The 17,825-nt window shown below is 35.1% G+C and overlaps 1 protein-coding gene across 1 annotated transcript; it reads right to left on the bottom strand.

Moving 5' to 3' along the window:
• Positions 1–203: 203 nt before the first annotated feature.
• Positions 204–7,475, bottom strand: rd3 (retinal degeneration 3, GUCY2D regulator). The gene is made up of 3 exons (XM_058755967.1): positions 7,316–7,475; positions 5,160–5,484; positions 204–1,546 (listed from the first exon to the last, which is right to left on the bottom strand). The coding sequence occupies exons 1-3, from the start codon at positions 7,452–7,454 to the stop codon at positions 1,180–1,182; spliced, it is 831 nt and encodes a 276-aa protein (XP_058611950.1). The 5' UTR covers positions 7,455–7,475; the 3' UTR covers positions 204–1,179.
• Positions 7,476–17,825: the final 10,350 nt, after the last annotated feature.

The raw sequence follows: 17,825 nt of genomic DNA, 5'->3' as shown, positions 1-17,825 counted from the left end.
AACTCCAGTTGCGGTTTTTGTATGGAAAATTCCTATGCAGAAAAGGTTGGTCTTTTACTCTTTAGAAAGAACATGAAAAGTATAATGACTTCTATAATAATCAGAAATGGGTTTCAGATACCATAGAGGCATTTGTTGTTATAAAATGTAAGATACCATGGTCTCAGAATCAGAAACCCAACAAAACAAATTTTTCAGCTCAATGAAATTAAAACATTTATTGATTTTATACATTTACATTTTAGTTACAGTGACTAAATCAATTGACAAAGTAATTAAATAAAATTTAATATTGTACACTTTCACATCCATGACAAGACTGCCATACAAAAAGCAAAAAAATAAATAAATCTACCAATCACAAGCATCTGAACATATCCACACCAAATACAGCACCACCTGTTCTGAAAAACGGGGCAATGTTATAAAAGTTGACCTGAACTTGAATGTTATAGCCTATTTTTCTTTTTAATTATATTTATATCAATTGTAAAACAGAAGGGCCGTTTAAAACCCCATTTTTTCCTAAAGTTCACAAATTAGGCAACTGTACTATTTCAGAATAACTTGTCATACAAATTGAATCTGATCAGCATCTTGATATGCCACACCTGTGAGGTGGATGGAGTATCTCGGCAAAGGAGAAGTGCTCACTAACACAGATTTAGACAGATTTGTGAACAATATTTGAGAGAAATAGGCCTTTTGTGTCCATAGAAAAAGTCTTAGATCTTTGAGTTCAGCTCATGAAAAATGGGGGCAAAAACAAAAGTGTTGCGTTTATAATTTTGTTCAGTGTAGTTATGATGGCTGGTGAAAATAATGCTAGAATGTAAACCAGATTAACTATAGTCATGTTTTACATAGTTCTTTTATTGACTTGCTTTTTTAAACAGAACAAATTGAATCTGATAGTAAATGATCAGGCAAGTATCTGGTTTTACTGCATATATGCACATTCAGTCAACAATGAAAAGTGTGGCTTTATGATCTGTAACATATTCCTTGTAACATATTTATTGATTTATGATGTTTTGCTTTAGTTTTATTTCCCAACATAAACATACCTCTTCCCTCCATACTTCTGGAAATATAAATACACTGACAGTGAAGGTGATGCTGGGAATATCAGACAGTCGTAGACTGGACCAGATCCTGCTGAATCCCACTCCCAGACACTCAAGCTTTCCCATTGATCCCCTTGTGCCGAAACTCCGGCATGCTCCACACGCGCTGTGCTTTCTCTGTTGTCTGACCAAGGCCCTTCTCAACATCCCCACACACAGTCTTAACATCTACTCCATCTTCCTCTGAGCCGTAGCTGTTTGATTTCAGTCCCAAGGTGCTGCCGAAAGGGTTGATCCGCACGCGAGACTTGAAGCTCATCAGCGACAGGCTTATGGAGCGTCTGTTGTTCCACTGGTGGGTCAGACGCTGCGCCTCCTGCTCCTCATGAACACGCTCAAGTGTTTCCGCAAGCACGGAGCGAAAGAGTCCAGAAACCTCCTGCACCTCAGGCTCATTCTCCATCAGCACCTGCCGAAACCTGTGAGAGGAGAGAGTGTGGAAAGTTTTGAAAAACACTTTTGTCTAAGGAGTGTTTGTATGTCGTTTAATTCAAGTTTAATTCATTATTTGTATTGTATGTATTACTAATTTCAGAAATCAAAACTTTCTGTCCGTCCAAAAAAGGCATTCATTGTAACTAAGCTGCAACAACGTCGCATCCCAGATAGCACACGTACGTCTTCAAGATGTCTGTTAAAGATCACTTGATCTAGAAAGCATCTGCTGCGTACAAACGTCTGACAGATGTCTGTAAGATGTCAGTTTAACATACATTCTAAATCATTAACATCTTAAAGACATCTAATAGACGTCTATTTGACATCTGATGGGAAATACATATTAGTGCTTATGAGCTGCTTTTTTGTGAGTGTAGGCTAAAATGATGAAGAAACGTGCCAAACGATGTGACCTGCATATCTATACAAGGATCACATGGAAGCCTGTTTCTGCCTCAAGAGTAAAACATAAATGGTAATTGTGTTTAAAATAAGACTTATTACAAATTACAAATTCGCAACTGTAACATATAAAGTCATATTTTGAGATATAAAGTCACAGCAGGAAGATATTGTGAGATATAAAGTCACAATTTCAAGAAGTAAAGTCGCAACTGCGCAATTTAAATTTACATTTAGATATATAAAAGCACATTGTGAGATATAAAGTCAGAATTACGAAACAGGCACACTTGGGAGATTTAAAATTATATAGAAAGATGAAGTCACAAGTGTGATGAAGTGTGTCGAAGAAACAAGAAACAAAGTTATAATTGTGAGATTTAAAGTCACATTGAGAGACATAAAGTCACTATTGGAAGACATAAAGATACATTGTGAGATATAAAGTCAGAATGATGAGAAACAGTCACCCTTGCAAGATTTAAAGTGACATTGAAAGATGAAGCCACAATTACAAGAAACAAAGATGTTTTTGTGAGATTTAAAGGCACATTGTGAGATATAAAGTCACAATTACAAGAAATAAAGTCACCCTTGCAAGATTTAAAGTCACATTGAAAGACATAAAGTCACAATTGGAAAATATGAAGTCTCTACAGCAAGATATAAAGCTACACTGTGAAATCTAATATCCAAATTTCGAGAAATAGTCACCCTTCCGAGATTTAACACTGATTTGACACTGAAAAATAAAGTCACAAGTGTGACGTATAAAAGCACAATTACAAGAAAAAGCCATAACTGTGAGATTTAAAGTGACATTGAGAGATATAAAGTCACAATTGAAAAATATAAAGGCACACTGTGAAATATAAAGGTGAAATTATGAAGATTTTACGGAGAAACAGTCACCTTTGCCAGGTTTAACATTGAGAAAACTAAAGTTGCAACTGCAAGATATAAAGTCGCAGTTACAAGAAATAAAGTAACTCTTGTAAGATTTTAAGTCACACTGAGAGATAAAATGTTGAAATTACTAAGAAACAAAGTTACCCTTGCAAGATTTTAAGTCACACTGAGGGAAATCAAGTTGCAACTGTGAGATATAAAGTTATAATTACAAGAAACAGTGTCACAGCTGTGATATTTAAAGTGACATTGAGAGATATAAAGTCACAGTTGGAAGATATAAAGGCATATTGTGATATATAAAGTCAGAATTACAAGAAACAGTCACAATTGTGAGATTTAAATTCAGAATTACAAAGAAACAAAGTTACCTTTGCAAGATTTAAAGTCACATTGAGAAAAAAATAAAGTTACATTGAATCATAAAGTCACAAGTGTGAGGTGTGATGTTCAATTACCACAAAGTCACAATTGTGAAATTTAAAGTCACATTGTGAGATAAAGACGGAATTACAAGAAACACTTGCAAGATTTAAAGTGATATTGAAAGATTAAGTTGCAGTTTACTGTTTTTTTTAAAGCAGAAACATAGTTCCATACAATCCCAATGTTAGAATCTTATAAGTAAGTGTTATTACTCATTTCATATGCAGAGAGATTAGCCAATCATAACTGAGGTTATTAACATAAATTTAGTACAGTGACAAAAATTAACCCCTGCATCTTTTATTGTAAAAGTTATAGAAAGAGATGAAAATTGTCATGTGTAGGCTAAGTGGACCTCAAGGAAAAACACCTAGTAAACAGCATTCAACAGCCATTTTAAGACAAATTATTTTGGTTGTGTGTCTGTTTTAATCACCCATTAAAACAGATTTTACACAGCGCAAAAACATCAGCCTCTCTTTCCCAGGTGAATTATCACCTGTGGTCCCTATGAGAGCAGAACATAAGAACTTGACTCATCAGAGTAAAAGCAGCCTCTCAGGACCCGTGCGCTCTTGCTCCACATACTAAGATGTTCTTAGGGAGTCTTAAAATAGGTTACCAAGCTAGGTTCTTATCTTTCCAATTAAATCAATGAATCAGTGTTTTCTTAATCTTCCTTCTCCTCCTTTGTTTAATCAACACAATCCTCTCAAAACTCTAACTTTTTCACCTAGTCCTCATGGGAAGGACTAGATCATCCTACTTCTTTCAAAAACAGATTCTCTCTTACAGGGATGTAAGAATTTCACTTGAAAATTCTGTCAGTATTTACTCAGTCATTTCGTTCTAAATCTTTTTTCGTCTCTCTCTAAAACACACATCAAAAATCTTCAGTTCAGTGATAAATAATGTATAAAATATAATATAAAATAAAAAAAACAAATAAAATAAAAAAATAAAATGTATAATTTATATATTTTTTTATTTTATAAAATATAATATTTTATCTATTATTTTTTATATTTGATAATTTTCATTTTAATTTTAGTTAAACTTTTAGTAGTCTTGGTATGTGTTTTTGTCATTTTAGTAGTAGTTTTATTAGTTTTTATTTAGTAGGGTTGGTGTAGGGCAAGAGCACATACAGTTTGTACAGTATAAAAACCATTACGCCTGTGGAGAGTCCCCGTAAACCACAAATGTCAGACTGTGTGTGTGTGTGTGTGTGTGTGTGTGTGTGTGTGTGATTGTGTGTTCCATATACTGGTATATAAAAAAAATAACAGCATATAGTTTGAAATGACATGAAGATAAGTAAATAAAGAGCAAGTAATAATAGTTAATATAAATGTGTTGGTAACCATTACCACCAAATTCCATTAGATGTAAAAAAAAAAAAAAAATTGTTTTTAAATCTCAAATTCCACAGAAAAAAATAAAATCGTATAGTTTTGCAACAACATTTCTGTCCCTTAACTGTCCCTTTAAGCCATGGGTGCTGGTTGTCATGAGAGGGGCTGAACAAAAAAATCAGTTGCTATGCAGTTGCTACCTGAACAAAAATGAACAGCATCTGTTGGGGCTCATCTGAATCTGTCAGGTGTGTATCCCGTGAGGCCTGTGTGCGATTTACAATTATCACTTCAGCAGGTTCGAGCTGCTTAGTTCACCAAGATAAAAAAACATGGCTGTCTTTGTGTGTTTCTTAGTAGTGACATCACAAAGACGGCTTAGTAAACTAATTACCCAGATCGCCCTCTCCTGAACCTGTGATGACGAACATCCTCATGCTGAAAACAAAACGTGCAATATGGAGCACCCAACGAATGTCTCCTTTAACCTTTAATGTCTTACCGTTGTATTACAGATCCGCAGTATGATGGTGGTACTTTGCTACACAGGTCCTCAAGGCCGAGTCTCTCTCCTTGGCTGATGTCATGAGAGCTGCGTGGGGTGCTCATGAGCCAGCTGTAGTCCACGCCGCTCTTCAGTCGCCGATACTCATTGTCTCGCTCCCGCTGCTGTCTCTCGGCCTCCTTCATCTGCCAGCTCAGCTCCAGCATCAGGGTGTCCGTAACCACTTCAGACGGCTCACGTCGTGGGCTCCGATAGTACGGCTCGTTCCAGCTGAACCACGACATACTCGCTGCTGTCACCTGCTGCTCACCTTCAATTTTATCTGTTAGAGATGCAGTAAAAGCCGTCATGGATACACAAAACAAAAAGCAGTTTAAACAAGTGTTGGGTGTGCAGTGGATGATGGATCTTGGGATTTGTTTTTGTCGATTTAATGCCTTTTCTCATTCATTTCACCCTCAAAATTTGGCATAAAGGGCTTGCGCACAAAATTCTGTGATCATCTGCCAACAGTTTTGGGTCCTATTGACTTCCATGGTATTTTAGTGGATCCAATGGAACCTGAAATGGTTTGGTTACCAACATTCACTCGCAGCAATGCCATAGAAGAACCAAACAGTTGCTAAAAGAACTTGTAAAGAACATTTTCATAATCTAAAGAACCTAGGTTCAAGGTTACAGCCTACTCATTTGCAACATCATGTTGTTGTGGCTGAATGTTACCAAGCCTAAACCTCAAAGCACAGATGCTCTTTAACACCTGACAGACATCACAACACTGAGCTCTCGGCTCATTTCCAACACAGAATCTGTTCTGATGTGAATTTGTGAAGGACGCTGACCCATATTTTGACCAAACACGCCAAATAACAATTTATTATACAAAAGTAAACATACGTCCTTAAATTCAAACACTGAAATTCATTGATATTACCATCTATCTAGAATCTAACACTATCCAAAATTGTTAATATGATAAAGAAAAATGGAACAAGTATCTCTTGAATTTTAATTATTTTCATGGTCTTGGGAGCCTTTATAACATAATATAGATACTTGTAGTCTTTTTTTTTTTTTTTTTTCACTTTGCATAGTTTTGTTTATGGTTTTCGAGGATGAGGGCATGTCACACAACTTGTCCATGTTGGCAGGTATCTATTTGGCTAAATTCCACAAAGAGAGTTTACGCCAAAATACTGACGGATAGCTTTAAAGTGTTCCTCACTTTTAAAAGGTGAAAAGCCTATTTAGTTTCTGTTCTACCTATGCAAACAATTTAGTTGCATTTAACCATGCCACTACACACACACACACACACACACACACACACACACACACAAGTTTAGGATTTTCTTTGAAATTATTTTTATTCTAAACCAGTCTTTAGTAAATTTCACAAATGATTACAAAGATACAGACAGTAACGTATTGAATTAAACATGAAATTTGGAAGTGGAAGGACTTTACATTTATTTTCTTGTAAAATGTACTCTAATAATCATTGTTTTACTTACAAATTAGATTTATTTATTTATTAATTTATTTGAGAATACAGAATAAAGAGCAGTTAAAATAGATAGATAGTTGACCCAAAAATGAAAATGTTGTTCAAAAACTGTATGGCTGACTTTCTTTTGCTGAACACAAAAAAAAAAAAAAGATATTTGGAGAAATGTCTCATTGTTTGTCCATTCAAAGAAACTTTTTCTTTACTAAAACGCATGCATCCATAAACCTGCCTCAAATGGAAGACCAGATCAGAATTAAAGTGCAACAGTTGCAATTTCAGAAATTTAGGTACATTCATTTGGAGACAGTAGCCATTTCACTACTTAAAATTTGACCAAAGCAGTAATGTTATTAAGCAAATGTATGATTTGATCCATCAAGAAGTGACTGTTTTGGCTTGAACACTGTACTGACAAACATTACTAAAAGTAATATGCTCAGGGTCCACCTGTTACCATTAACATCACTTTAAATCACTGCCAGTGATTCTCAGAATACAAAGTTTGACTTCTCAAAACATGCTGAATTCGTTAGTCTTATGTTTTTCTCAATATTGTCTTCCTCTACGTCCATCCACCCACTCCTCCCCCATTCTCCTTTGTTATCTCCTCTTTATTCATTCCTCATTTGCTCGATCTCCTTACCTTTAGAAGTGATCCGGTTGTCTAGTAGGGCTTGTAGATGTGTAATGGCCCAGGTCACATTTCCTCTTAGAGATTGCTCTGAAGTGCCTTTCTGTTTGCGGTTGCTATAGCAATGCTCCCCAAGCCTATTCTGCCACATGCATCATCAGCTGAAAGGCAGACGGGATGGGAGGGCAGAAGAGAGGGGGAGGACGGGTCATGCGCTGCATAAACAGATTACGAGCATGTGTGGGCTATGAGGTCATGTGACTAAGACGAGTTATCTGGTACAAGGCTAACATTGAGGCCTTATTTTCTTCTTCCCACAATTAAAGCTTAAAAACCTCATGATCATATTTTCCAACATGATTTGAGGATGTTTCAGGAGTCATAAGCTACAGTGCAAGCGAGGAAATCTGACCTTTTGTTCAAAGAGCTCCCAAGTTGCTTATTTGATTAGTGGCCTAGAAATAATGTTACATTTCCATGTTTACGGGTTTAAATAAATAATACATAAAGAAGTAAATAAAAATTCCAAATGTGTGGGGCTATATATATTTTTTTAATATATTCATATAAGTTGACATGTTTCCTCCACCAGATTGGCACAGACGTGTTTTAGTAGCAGCTCGGCAGTGGATTGGAGGACAGCAGATGGAAAAGGATAAATCCAAGCAGATGTCTCAGCTTAGCAGTAAAACCATGACATGCATGAGTCCAGTCCCTCAGTTTGGTCCCTTAATGAGTCAAATGCACTCACACAGCATGCCGATGGTCTATTACGGCTGTAAATATAGCTAAAGTTATAACACTGGTCCTTGGTTAGCATACTCAGTTTGTCATTGTTTCCAAACTTTTCTAGGGATTTCCACGTTTGCAGGTTATATCGTTACGCCAGTAGGTGGCGACAAGTGACTTTATAAGTCATTGAATAATTCACTCAAACGATTCGTTCCAAAAATTGTATTCAGAAAATAAATAATAGATCGCCTATAAATAATATTGTACTATAAATATAGAGATATAAATATATTATAAATAATAAGCAACGAAGACAGAAGTGATTGGGTCTACAGTGTAAGTTTCTCAATATGAACTTTTGTTTCTGATTTCAGCTCGTGACTAGAGCCGAATTACAATCAGGAACAAATGCGCTATTACTCGTGTGATATTGCTCATAATCCTCGAATAAGGCAAAAGATGAACTCCAGTCAGAGTGTTGTTATTTGATTCATTTCAGAAGTGCTGAATATGTCCTGTTCCCTTCCTCACGTTCCGCAGTTCAGATATAAAAGCACTAAAGACTTTATTTTCACAGAACTGTTCGACTTCTAATCACTCCTCCCTTTGAGAGACTGACAGTTTATCCCTCTGCACAGTTCATTTGCAGTGATGAGTTTTAATCATGCATTTAGGTGTACATTAAAAAAAAAAAAGCTTCCCTGTCTTCCCATCACAATTTACTAACTTTTAAAGTCCTTATGTATTATGTGGCTTGTCGATTGGATCAAGGTTTGAACGTCTAACTGTAGGATTACCTGCCATTACAGCAAAGCCTCACCTATCCACAGCCTAAGAAACGTGCTTTTCTGCATTTTAACCACTAGAGGGAGACTTTGACCACTGTTACACAGCATTTACTGCGGGTGCTTCCAGACCTGCATAGCCTACATTCGACGTTTTAAGTTAAAAATGATAAAGTAAATCAATAGACCTATGTTGCGGAGTGATAGCCTACATGTTGTTACAGCGACTTATAGGCACAAACCTTTGCAGTTTTCACTGTAAATCATTTGCTGCCTTATATATATTTTACTTCCCTTACCAAAAAATAGTATAGGCCTACTTCAAGTTTATTTTAAGTATACTTAAGTAAAGTTCAAGTATATTTTTAAGTATACTTCATGTAGTAAGTATACAAATATCAGTGTACTAGCAATATACTTGTAAGTGTACTATTTCAGTGCTCCTTGGGACTAAATTGGCCCACTTTCTAGTATATAAAAGTATACTTTTAAGTATAATTCAAGTATAAAAGTAGTAAACTTTGAGTACACAACTAGTTTACATCAATGTTTTTAGCTTGTACTGCAACTATACTAAAAGTGAACTTATAGATATACTGATAGTTTACTAATTAAATACTAGTAGCATTTTTAGTACACTTTGAAGTATAGTCTCAGTAAACTACTAGTTTAGTAGATTTATACTGCAAGTATACTGGTAAGTATTCTTTGAGTGAACTTTATATCATACTTTAAGTACTACTATGTCCCTATTTAGGTATTAATTTGTATATATTGTGTTATATGAATATCTGAACATACAAAACATTCAAAGAAAGAACAGGGTATCTGCTTGTAAACAAAAACATTTTATTCTAGCTTCATGCATTCTTTTTTTAAACACTTGAATACGGGTAAATCTCATAAATAAATAAAGAAAGAAATACAAATAAAGAAATAAACAACATTTTGAACAAAAAGCTGAAAAAAGACTATGAATTGGATTCAGAATGATTATCAAAACGTAGATGGAGTTGATCAACACCCCAAAGCTTGACAGCCATCATTACCTCTTCATTGGTCGACATTTTATTCCATAATGTTACACAGTTTTGATGCTGTTTTATGTCAGATGATCGTGTTAGATTACATGTGGAAGCATCTGTTGTTTCGGTTTCTTCTTGACTTGTGTTTTTTGGAAATTCTGTACAGAAGATGTGTAGTAGCGTCCCCAACCGTATAACAATAAAAACACGGATTCTAGGAGCACAAGTATTGCTCAAATATATTTAGACTTTTTCGAAGTATAAGTCAAGTATACTTAAATGTCATTTTAAGTGTATTTCTGAGAAGTACATGAAGCCCATTTCTGAGAAGTACATAAAAAGTAAACTAAAAGTATACTTTCCTATTTTAAAGTTTAAAAGAAGTATACTAATAGCACACTTGAATAAACTTCTTTTTCGTAAGGGTTACTATACATTTATGAAATATTTTACTGCAAATGTAGGCTATTGTTGTACTAAATTTACTAATACTGAATTGTCTTAAATAATAGCCTACTGTGTAAAATGTTAAAAGGTTTGAATGGAAATTATGTTTTTACTTAGAAAAATAGGTCACACTTTAGTTTGGGGACCAATTCTCACTATTAACTAACTATTAACTACAAAGTTTGCCTCATTAAACTCCTAATTTGCTGATTAATTCATAATAAGTAAGGTAGTTGTTACGTTTACGTATGGAGTAGGATTAAGGGATCTAAAATATGGAATAAGGCGGCTTTTTAAGTACTAATAAAACAACCAATATAAGCATGCTAATAAGCAACTAGTTAATAGTGAGAATTGTTACCTAAACTAAAGTGCTACAGAAAAATATTTAATAGTATGATTATGTGTATTGCCCTTAAATCCAATTTATTTTTTCTTACAGGAGTATAATAATGATAACCCACTAATAATGCTCTAAAACTACAGTAATCTCATTCATCAAGAAAGCTCAGTTTTCTTCTTTTACTCGGGATACTTGAAAGCGAGCATGAATTCACCATACCAAAACACTGATTCATTGTTTCATTATTTGATATCTTTAAAGACTTCCTCACTGCAAACTGCCTGTAAAACCGAACCACGTGTCAGCGGTTAACATTTTTACCTGTATATGTGTGCCTCGACAAATCTCACTAAGGATGAGTGCATCAGGGGAATTTCATTAAAAGAATGACATGGAACATGAGACGCAGAACACAGACAGAAAGAGTCTGGTCACATGTTTGGTGTGACTGTGATTCAGACTTGTGAGGTGCCTGTATCAAATAGCAACAAAGACATTTTGACTGTAACACAAAGGTATTGTGCTGCATTGCTTTACTCTAATGTCAAGAGTCATTAAAAAATTACTTAGTCATCCAATGTCCTCTTGTTAATCAGTTCTGTCGTATACAAGTTATAATGAGCCCCCATTCCTGTCATTTCTACTGTGAGGTTTAGAAGAAATAATTAGAGGAAGCAAGTAAAATGGAGCTTTTCTTTTGTACACTTAAAAATGTTTGAGAAAACACGTTTCATCGCTACACTAAAATAGCATTTATTCTTGTAAACAAGCAATATGCAAATCATAATTATTCACATTTACAGCATTTTTAAATTTATTTGTTTATTAAATGCAAATAAAATAATATATTTTAAAATAAATACGTAAAAAAAAAAAAAAAAGTAATATTAATGAAATTAAATAATAATGAAAAGAAAAAAGGAAGTGCCACTACAGATCATGTGAGCGGTTTGTACCAGTGATGGGGGTTTCCAGCATTTGCTTACATTAGCTTTTTTAATGGCCTTTGCTCAAGGACCTATTTCATCTACCACCTAAACTATTTATGACCCTGAACTGTATATTTGAGCTTTGCCACACTGCTTATCGATAATGGGGAATGATTAGGAATGTAATTGATAATGTTAAGCTATAATAGGCCTCATTGCTAGCTTATTTTTTCCTGCTTTTGGGTTTTCAAGGAATATATTTCCAAAAAGTGAAAATCACACTTATTTAATCAGCTACATGTCTAGACCTGTATGCCATTATCTTTTTCGTGGAACATAAAGGCAGAAGTCTTTACAAAGTCCTAGCTATACTACAACAGGAGCTCACAAGCTCTGAAAAGGCCATAAAGACACGTTCATGTGATTTGTTCTTTAGTTTGATCATAATATTCGAATTGACTACTTTTATGATTCTTTTATGGCACTTTTTGCCATTTTTTATATTTGACAGCCCCATGTTTCTCTAAACTAAATGACAGAATTTTGATTTTTGAGAGAACTCAAAGAATCAGTGGAGCTTTACATAATCAGATGAAGTGAAAAATTATCCATTAGATTCCACCCTTCCTTTTTTTGTTTTTTTTCAGGATTTCGCAATTCTGACTCACTAAGTCTGACTCATGTAGTAGAAAGAACATGCTTTTCTTCAGTATTTCTTTTTGTTGCATAATCCCAGAAATGTGATTCTCAGAAGAAGAAAAAAATAAATACAATTCGCTTTATGCCTAAAAGTTTATCAGTGAAAATGGGTTAATGGCTGTTTTTACGGCCACTGCAGCAACATGCTGATGCTGGCACTCTCAGAGCTGTTTTCCACTGGGATCTGGCCTTATTCTAGGGTTCTAATGTTTCAAGTCAGCAAGTTCAAAGGCGATTGTTTTTATTTCCTTGTTTTGGTCACATGTAAAAGTACTGATGTGCAATGTCTTATCTCAGCATGTGTGTGGCAATAGACTAGTTTCTCAACCCTGTTCCTGGGAGCACACCAGCAGTTCACATTTTGGATGTCTCCCTGTTTGACTCTTTCATTTTAGGTTGTGGAAGTGTGATTTTTCCACAAACTCCGCCCCACAGCTGATTCAGAAGATTACATTGTTTACACAAAGTACCCCAAACTCCAACCTGCACCCTAACTTTAACCTTACACCATAGTAATACATTTTGACAGGTAGCATTACTATTATTTCCATAGGTTTTTCTGAACTGAATTCAGGAAGTCAGAACACAGGTAACCGTGTGTTGACTGATGGCTTTGGGATGGGATAACTGGTTTGAGGGGGGGAAAAAATCATGCGTCTTGGGCTGTATTTCGAAATGACCCCTATACCTTCATTCACTATTCCTTACATTACTGCACTAATATAGTCCACTGAATAAGTGAGTGAGCAAATTCAGACACTGGGTTGGGAAACACTTCGATCCACCTTTTTCCAATGCCTCATGGTCATTTTCTTGAATTATGGAAGTAACTGGGTACAATAAAGTGACATTATTCTCCTTACTCCTCAACCATTGAACATCAAAAGCAAACTTAGAAGTGGATGCGTTATGGATGCGTTAAACACATTACCCCTTTACTTTATAATCTACATTGGTTGCCTGTTTCTGTTCGCATTCAGTATGCAGTTCTTTTGGTAACTTTTAAATGTCTTCATGGACTTGCTCCCCATTATCTATCTGAACTGCTGCACTATTATAGACCTTCTCGCTCTTTATGGTCATCTGATTCAAACCTACTTACTGTACCTTGTTTTCGTCTCTTATCAATGGGTGGTAGATCTATTCAGTGCTGTTGCTCTGAAACTCTGGAATCCTCTTCCACCAATTCTTTGCGACACCCTCACTATATATCATCAATCAAATCTCAACTAAAAACCTATCTTTTCTTACAGTATTTCCAGCCTTCTTCTGATTAATGTTTAGCTGTGAAATTACCGGGTTGTGTTGTGTTGTGCTTTCTGGTTTTACTGTTAAGTCATTTACTGTGTAATTATATGTGTGCATGTGTATATGTATGTACTGTATATACTATCGCATGTATTTATGACTGAAGCTTTGTTTATGTATTTTCTCCTTGTACAGTGACCTTGAGCTTGGGAAAGGCACTTATAAATAAGATTTTTACGATAATTACATATTAAAGTGCTGTGTGCAAAAATCAGGAAAGAAATGTATTTTATATAGAAACAGGAGAGCAGACTACAACTAATTAACAGATACAGCAAAATACAAGCAAGAAAGAAAACAATTAGGAGGAACAGAACACAGCCAATGGACTGAGATTTTGTCACAGATATTCTTGTGATTCCAAAGTCACATTAAAATACCAAGCGTTATATTATATCCGTGATGGATAAATACACAGCAATTTCTAGAAATTGCTTTAGAAATATTAGCAATTTAAATCACAATCGACTTGTTCAGAAAAAGGTGGACAGACAACTCTTTTAGGCATCTGCCCGAATGGCGAGCAGCAGTGTTTTACAGAGAGCAGCTGTCATTTATTCTTGCTTTGATATGATTTGACGCGAAACCGCTCAGACATTCACAGCTGTTCTCCTGCCACAAACCCCTTCCCTACCAGATTAATTCCTGCTAATTCTGTTCTCCAAGGAGAGATGGAACCACTTTGGGATCTACAACACACGGCTTTATGCTGCCTTCATGCTCTGTTGGAATGATCATAAATATATGAACATGAATGGCCTCTTAAGTCATATTTAAGGCTGGAAATCTCAGATACCTGACTTTCAAAGTTGGGCAGGCCAATATCAAAGTAAAACAATGAGGAATGACTGTTAATTTGAATTTGTTTTCCCACAACATCTATTGCTTTCATCAACTATTTGATGAATATTGTATGTATTTTACATTTACATACTTGAAATTCTAGAATCGTCAGCAAGCTGCATATCTAGGTACTGCAGTGAATGTATATAATAGCGCATATAATGTTTATAGCTGGGGTTCTCAGCAGCTCTGGCTCTTGAGGTCCACTTTCCAGCAGAGTTTCACTCCAACCCAAATCAAACACACCTGAGCAAGGTAATCAAGGTCTTCAGAATCACTAGAGTTACAGGCAGGTGAGTTTGATCAGTTTTGGAGCTAAAATCTGCAGGAAAATGGACCAGAATTGAGAACCCCTGGTTTATATGGTTGTCAACAAATGGGACACTACATTTTTTGGTCCCACTTTATATTAACTACTGTGTACTTACATTTAAATTAATCATTTGGTACAATGCACTTATTGTGTGCATACATGTTTTTACATTGTACTTATATTTTTTTTAAATCCCTATATGTAATTACATCTGTAATTTATTTCTGTAATTACATTTATAATTACACTGTTTTGACCCATCCCTTACACTTTAACCCACCCTTAAACCTGTCCCTAACCTTACCCGTATCCCACCTCAATAGCAGCAAAGGTGTTTTGCGATACAGTATGAACACAATAAGTACATTGTACTTATTTTTTGATGCAAGTACATAGTAGTTAAGGCCACCTAATATAAAGTGTGACCCTTTTTTTTTTTTTTTTAGATCTGTGCGAGATTGATTAAATATCTTCAATATGTTTTGGCTTTAATAAGATTCCCCCGTGCAATAGGTAAGAATGGACCTGGTGCCCTTCATGATTTCTATTCTTTCCGACAACAAAGCACTTGAATGTGACAAACTCGTAATTATGACTTCAGAAATGGAAATCTGGACATTTCCAAGAATAGCACCGTGAAGGCAGCATTCCACTCAGAAACTTCTTCTCAAGCACTTGTCTCTCCAGGTTCACACCCTTGTTTATGTTGTTTCTGTGTGTGATCTGATCACCATGACCTTTATAGTCCTGCAGTGATATTGGGCTGTTGTTTTAATCTCAGTTTCTTGTATCAGCTGTGAGAGGAATGTGTGTGTTTTGGGTGAGGTTCTATAGCTCGTCTCCTGTTCACTAAGATATGTGCATACTCAGTACATAGTGTTTGAATGAACAATAAGTAAGTACCAATATAAAGAACATCAACTAAAACTGAGAAATCACTAATTTAAAGATGCCAATGCCAGTCATGTCAGCATGAAACAGATGTTGCAATCAAATCAAATTTGACTTTTGGCAAGACTTTTTTGAATTTCATCCAACGGTTGTTGACTTAATCATGAAAAATGTGAGTTGCATACCGAGCTAGAGAATTAACAGTGCAGCCTGCATACATCAGCAGAGAGAAGTGAGTCATATCACTCAAGTTATGATATTTTGATGAAAGATTATGAGGTTTAAAAAAGGTAACACTTTAGTATAGGGACCAATTCTCACTATAGTTGCTTATTCGCATACATATTGGCTGTTTATTAGTTCTTATAAAGCACATATTCTGCATAAACATATTCTACATCCCTATACCTGCCCACACTGTAAAAAAAAAAAAAGAAAAAAAAAAAAAGTTGAGTGAACTTAAAAATATTTGAGTTTGCTCAACTTATTTTTGTGGGAGATTCTCAAACTTAAAACGACAAGTTGAGAAAACTCAAAAATCTGCTGAAGCTGGTTGCCTTAAAATTTTAAGTTGGCTCAACTTTTTTATTTTTATTTTTTACAGTGCAATACCTAAACTTAACAACTACCTTACTAACTATTAATAAGCAGCAAATTAGGAATTTATTGAGGTTGTAGTTGCAAAAAGTTGTAGTTAATGACTTGTTAATAGTAAGAATTAGACCTTAAAACAAACAAACAAAAAAAGTACAGAAAAATGTATATGCATTAATGAATTCTTTACCAGTAACATGCATTAAGAAAATAAAAATATGGAACAAACACATAGTCAGTGCAGCTTGGGGATTGTAATTGCTGGAATTCATCTTTGATACATCTGAAATCTGATGTTATTGCTTGTTACATCACATGTACATGACATTGTACTTATTGACCTCAGTGAGATCAAAGTCTGCATACGACTGTGGTTTGCAGCAGGCAGTGAAGCGTAATCTCTTGCCTCATTATTACTCTCCTGATCTCACCTTCTACTGTACTAAGGCCACGCTCAAATCTACAGAAATGATTCTCATTTAACTTGAAAAACTGTGCCTAAACTGTCTGAAGTTTTGTGTTAAGATACTGTTTCATGTGACATTCACACATTTCTTGGTCTTTATTCTGAATGATTAACCTAAAATAAAAATACATATTGGAATATGACTGCATAATCGGAAGTCTTTAAATGGATATTTAGCTTCTTGTATAATATTCAGGAAGATTTTGAATGTTCTTCACATTGAAGGAGATTGTTTTATGGGGTTAATGTGGAAACAGGTGCTGGGTTTATGAAAGCAGGCTCTTGGTGAACCTTTTGGTAGACTGCAGAGTCATGTGACGGCTTTGATGAGCCAGAGTGCTGCTGTGTGGGATTAATTAACAGGCTGCATGTGGCTTTCATGCAATGGAAATACCTTTCTCTCTCCTTTTTTTTCTTTTAATTGAGCCATAGCTAGTTTCCATCATGACTAAAGGTTCTGCAATAACCGGCTGAATGGAGTCTCTGTCTTTTACCTTTCAGTCACATTTTCTCAAACTAGAGTTGTGCTGAAAGTCTCTTCAACCACAGACCTTAGATGTTATCTAGTATTTGTCTTTAAAGTTATTTCAAAATTAGGCAATGCTATTTATCTGTCCATTTCACAACATTTTCAAGGATATTATGTTCAAAATACAGTGAACGTTTGTGGCCCACTGAAACACCATTGTAGAAACGAAACCATTTTTTTGGAAAAAAAAAAGTGGAAGCTGGAATGTAATGTCAAGATATACAGCACTGAGACAAAATGTCACCACAGACTTCTTCATAGAAACTGATTTTGCAATATAAGTTCTTTTTTGTTGAATGGTCACTATGCCTAAAACTGTCCATTGTTTGCAGATGGCAAGGTTCTTGTAGCAGAGTTGTCAGCAGTTATAGCAAACAATGACAGAATCAAGCCAGACTGAAGTCTTGTTTGAAATGTTAATATTGCTATACATTTACCAATGGAGAGTAAATGAGTCAGTGCATCTGACAGCAATTGAGTTGAATTGTCAAGGGAATTATGTTAGAACTCCAGAATAAGCAAGTCATTCTGCATTGCTGAATGTTGTTACACTATAATGTTATACAATTTATTTTTACTTTAAATGTAATTTTACTTTATATATGTGGAAGGGTTAAA

This window comes from Onychostoma macrolepis, chromosome 20 (assembly GCF_012432095.1).
Source record: "Onychostoma macrolepis isolate SWU-2019 chromosome 20, ASM1243209v1, whole genome shotgun sequence".
NCBI classification, from domain to species: domain Eukaryota; kingdom Metazoa; phylum Chordata; class Actinopteri; order Cypriniformes; family Cyprinidae; genus Onychostoma; species Onychostoma macrolepis.
Note: the sequence above shows the minus strand (reverse complement) of the source record. Positions and strands in the feature narration are given on the sequence as shown.

Coding starts and splice junctions, on each gene's coding strand:
- rd3 (XM_058755967.1), bottom strand. CDS start 7,454: ATGTGGCAGAATAGGCTTGGGGAGCATTGCTATAGCAACCGCAAACAG. Junction 5,485..7,315: donor CAACCGGATCACTTCTAAAG/GTAAGGAGATCG, acceptor CATCTCTAACAG/ATAAAATTGAAGGTGAGCAG. Junction 1,547..5,159: donor TGCGGATCTGTAATACAACG/GTAAGACATTAA, acceptor CTCCTCTCACAG/GTTTCGGCAGGTGCTGATGG.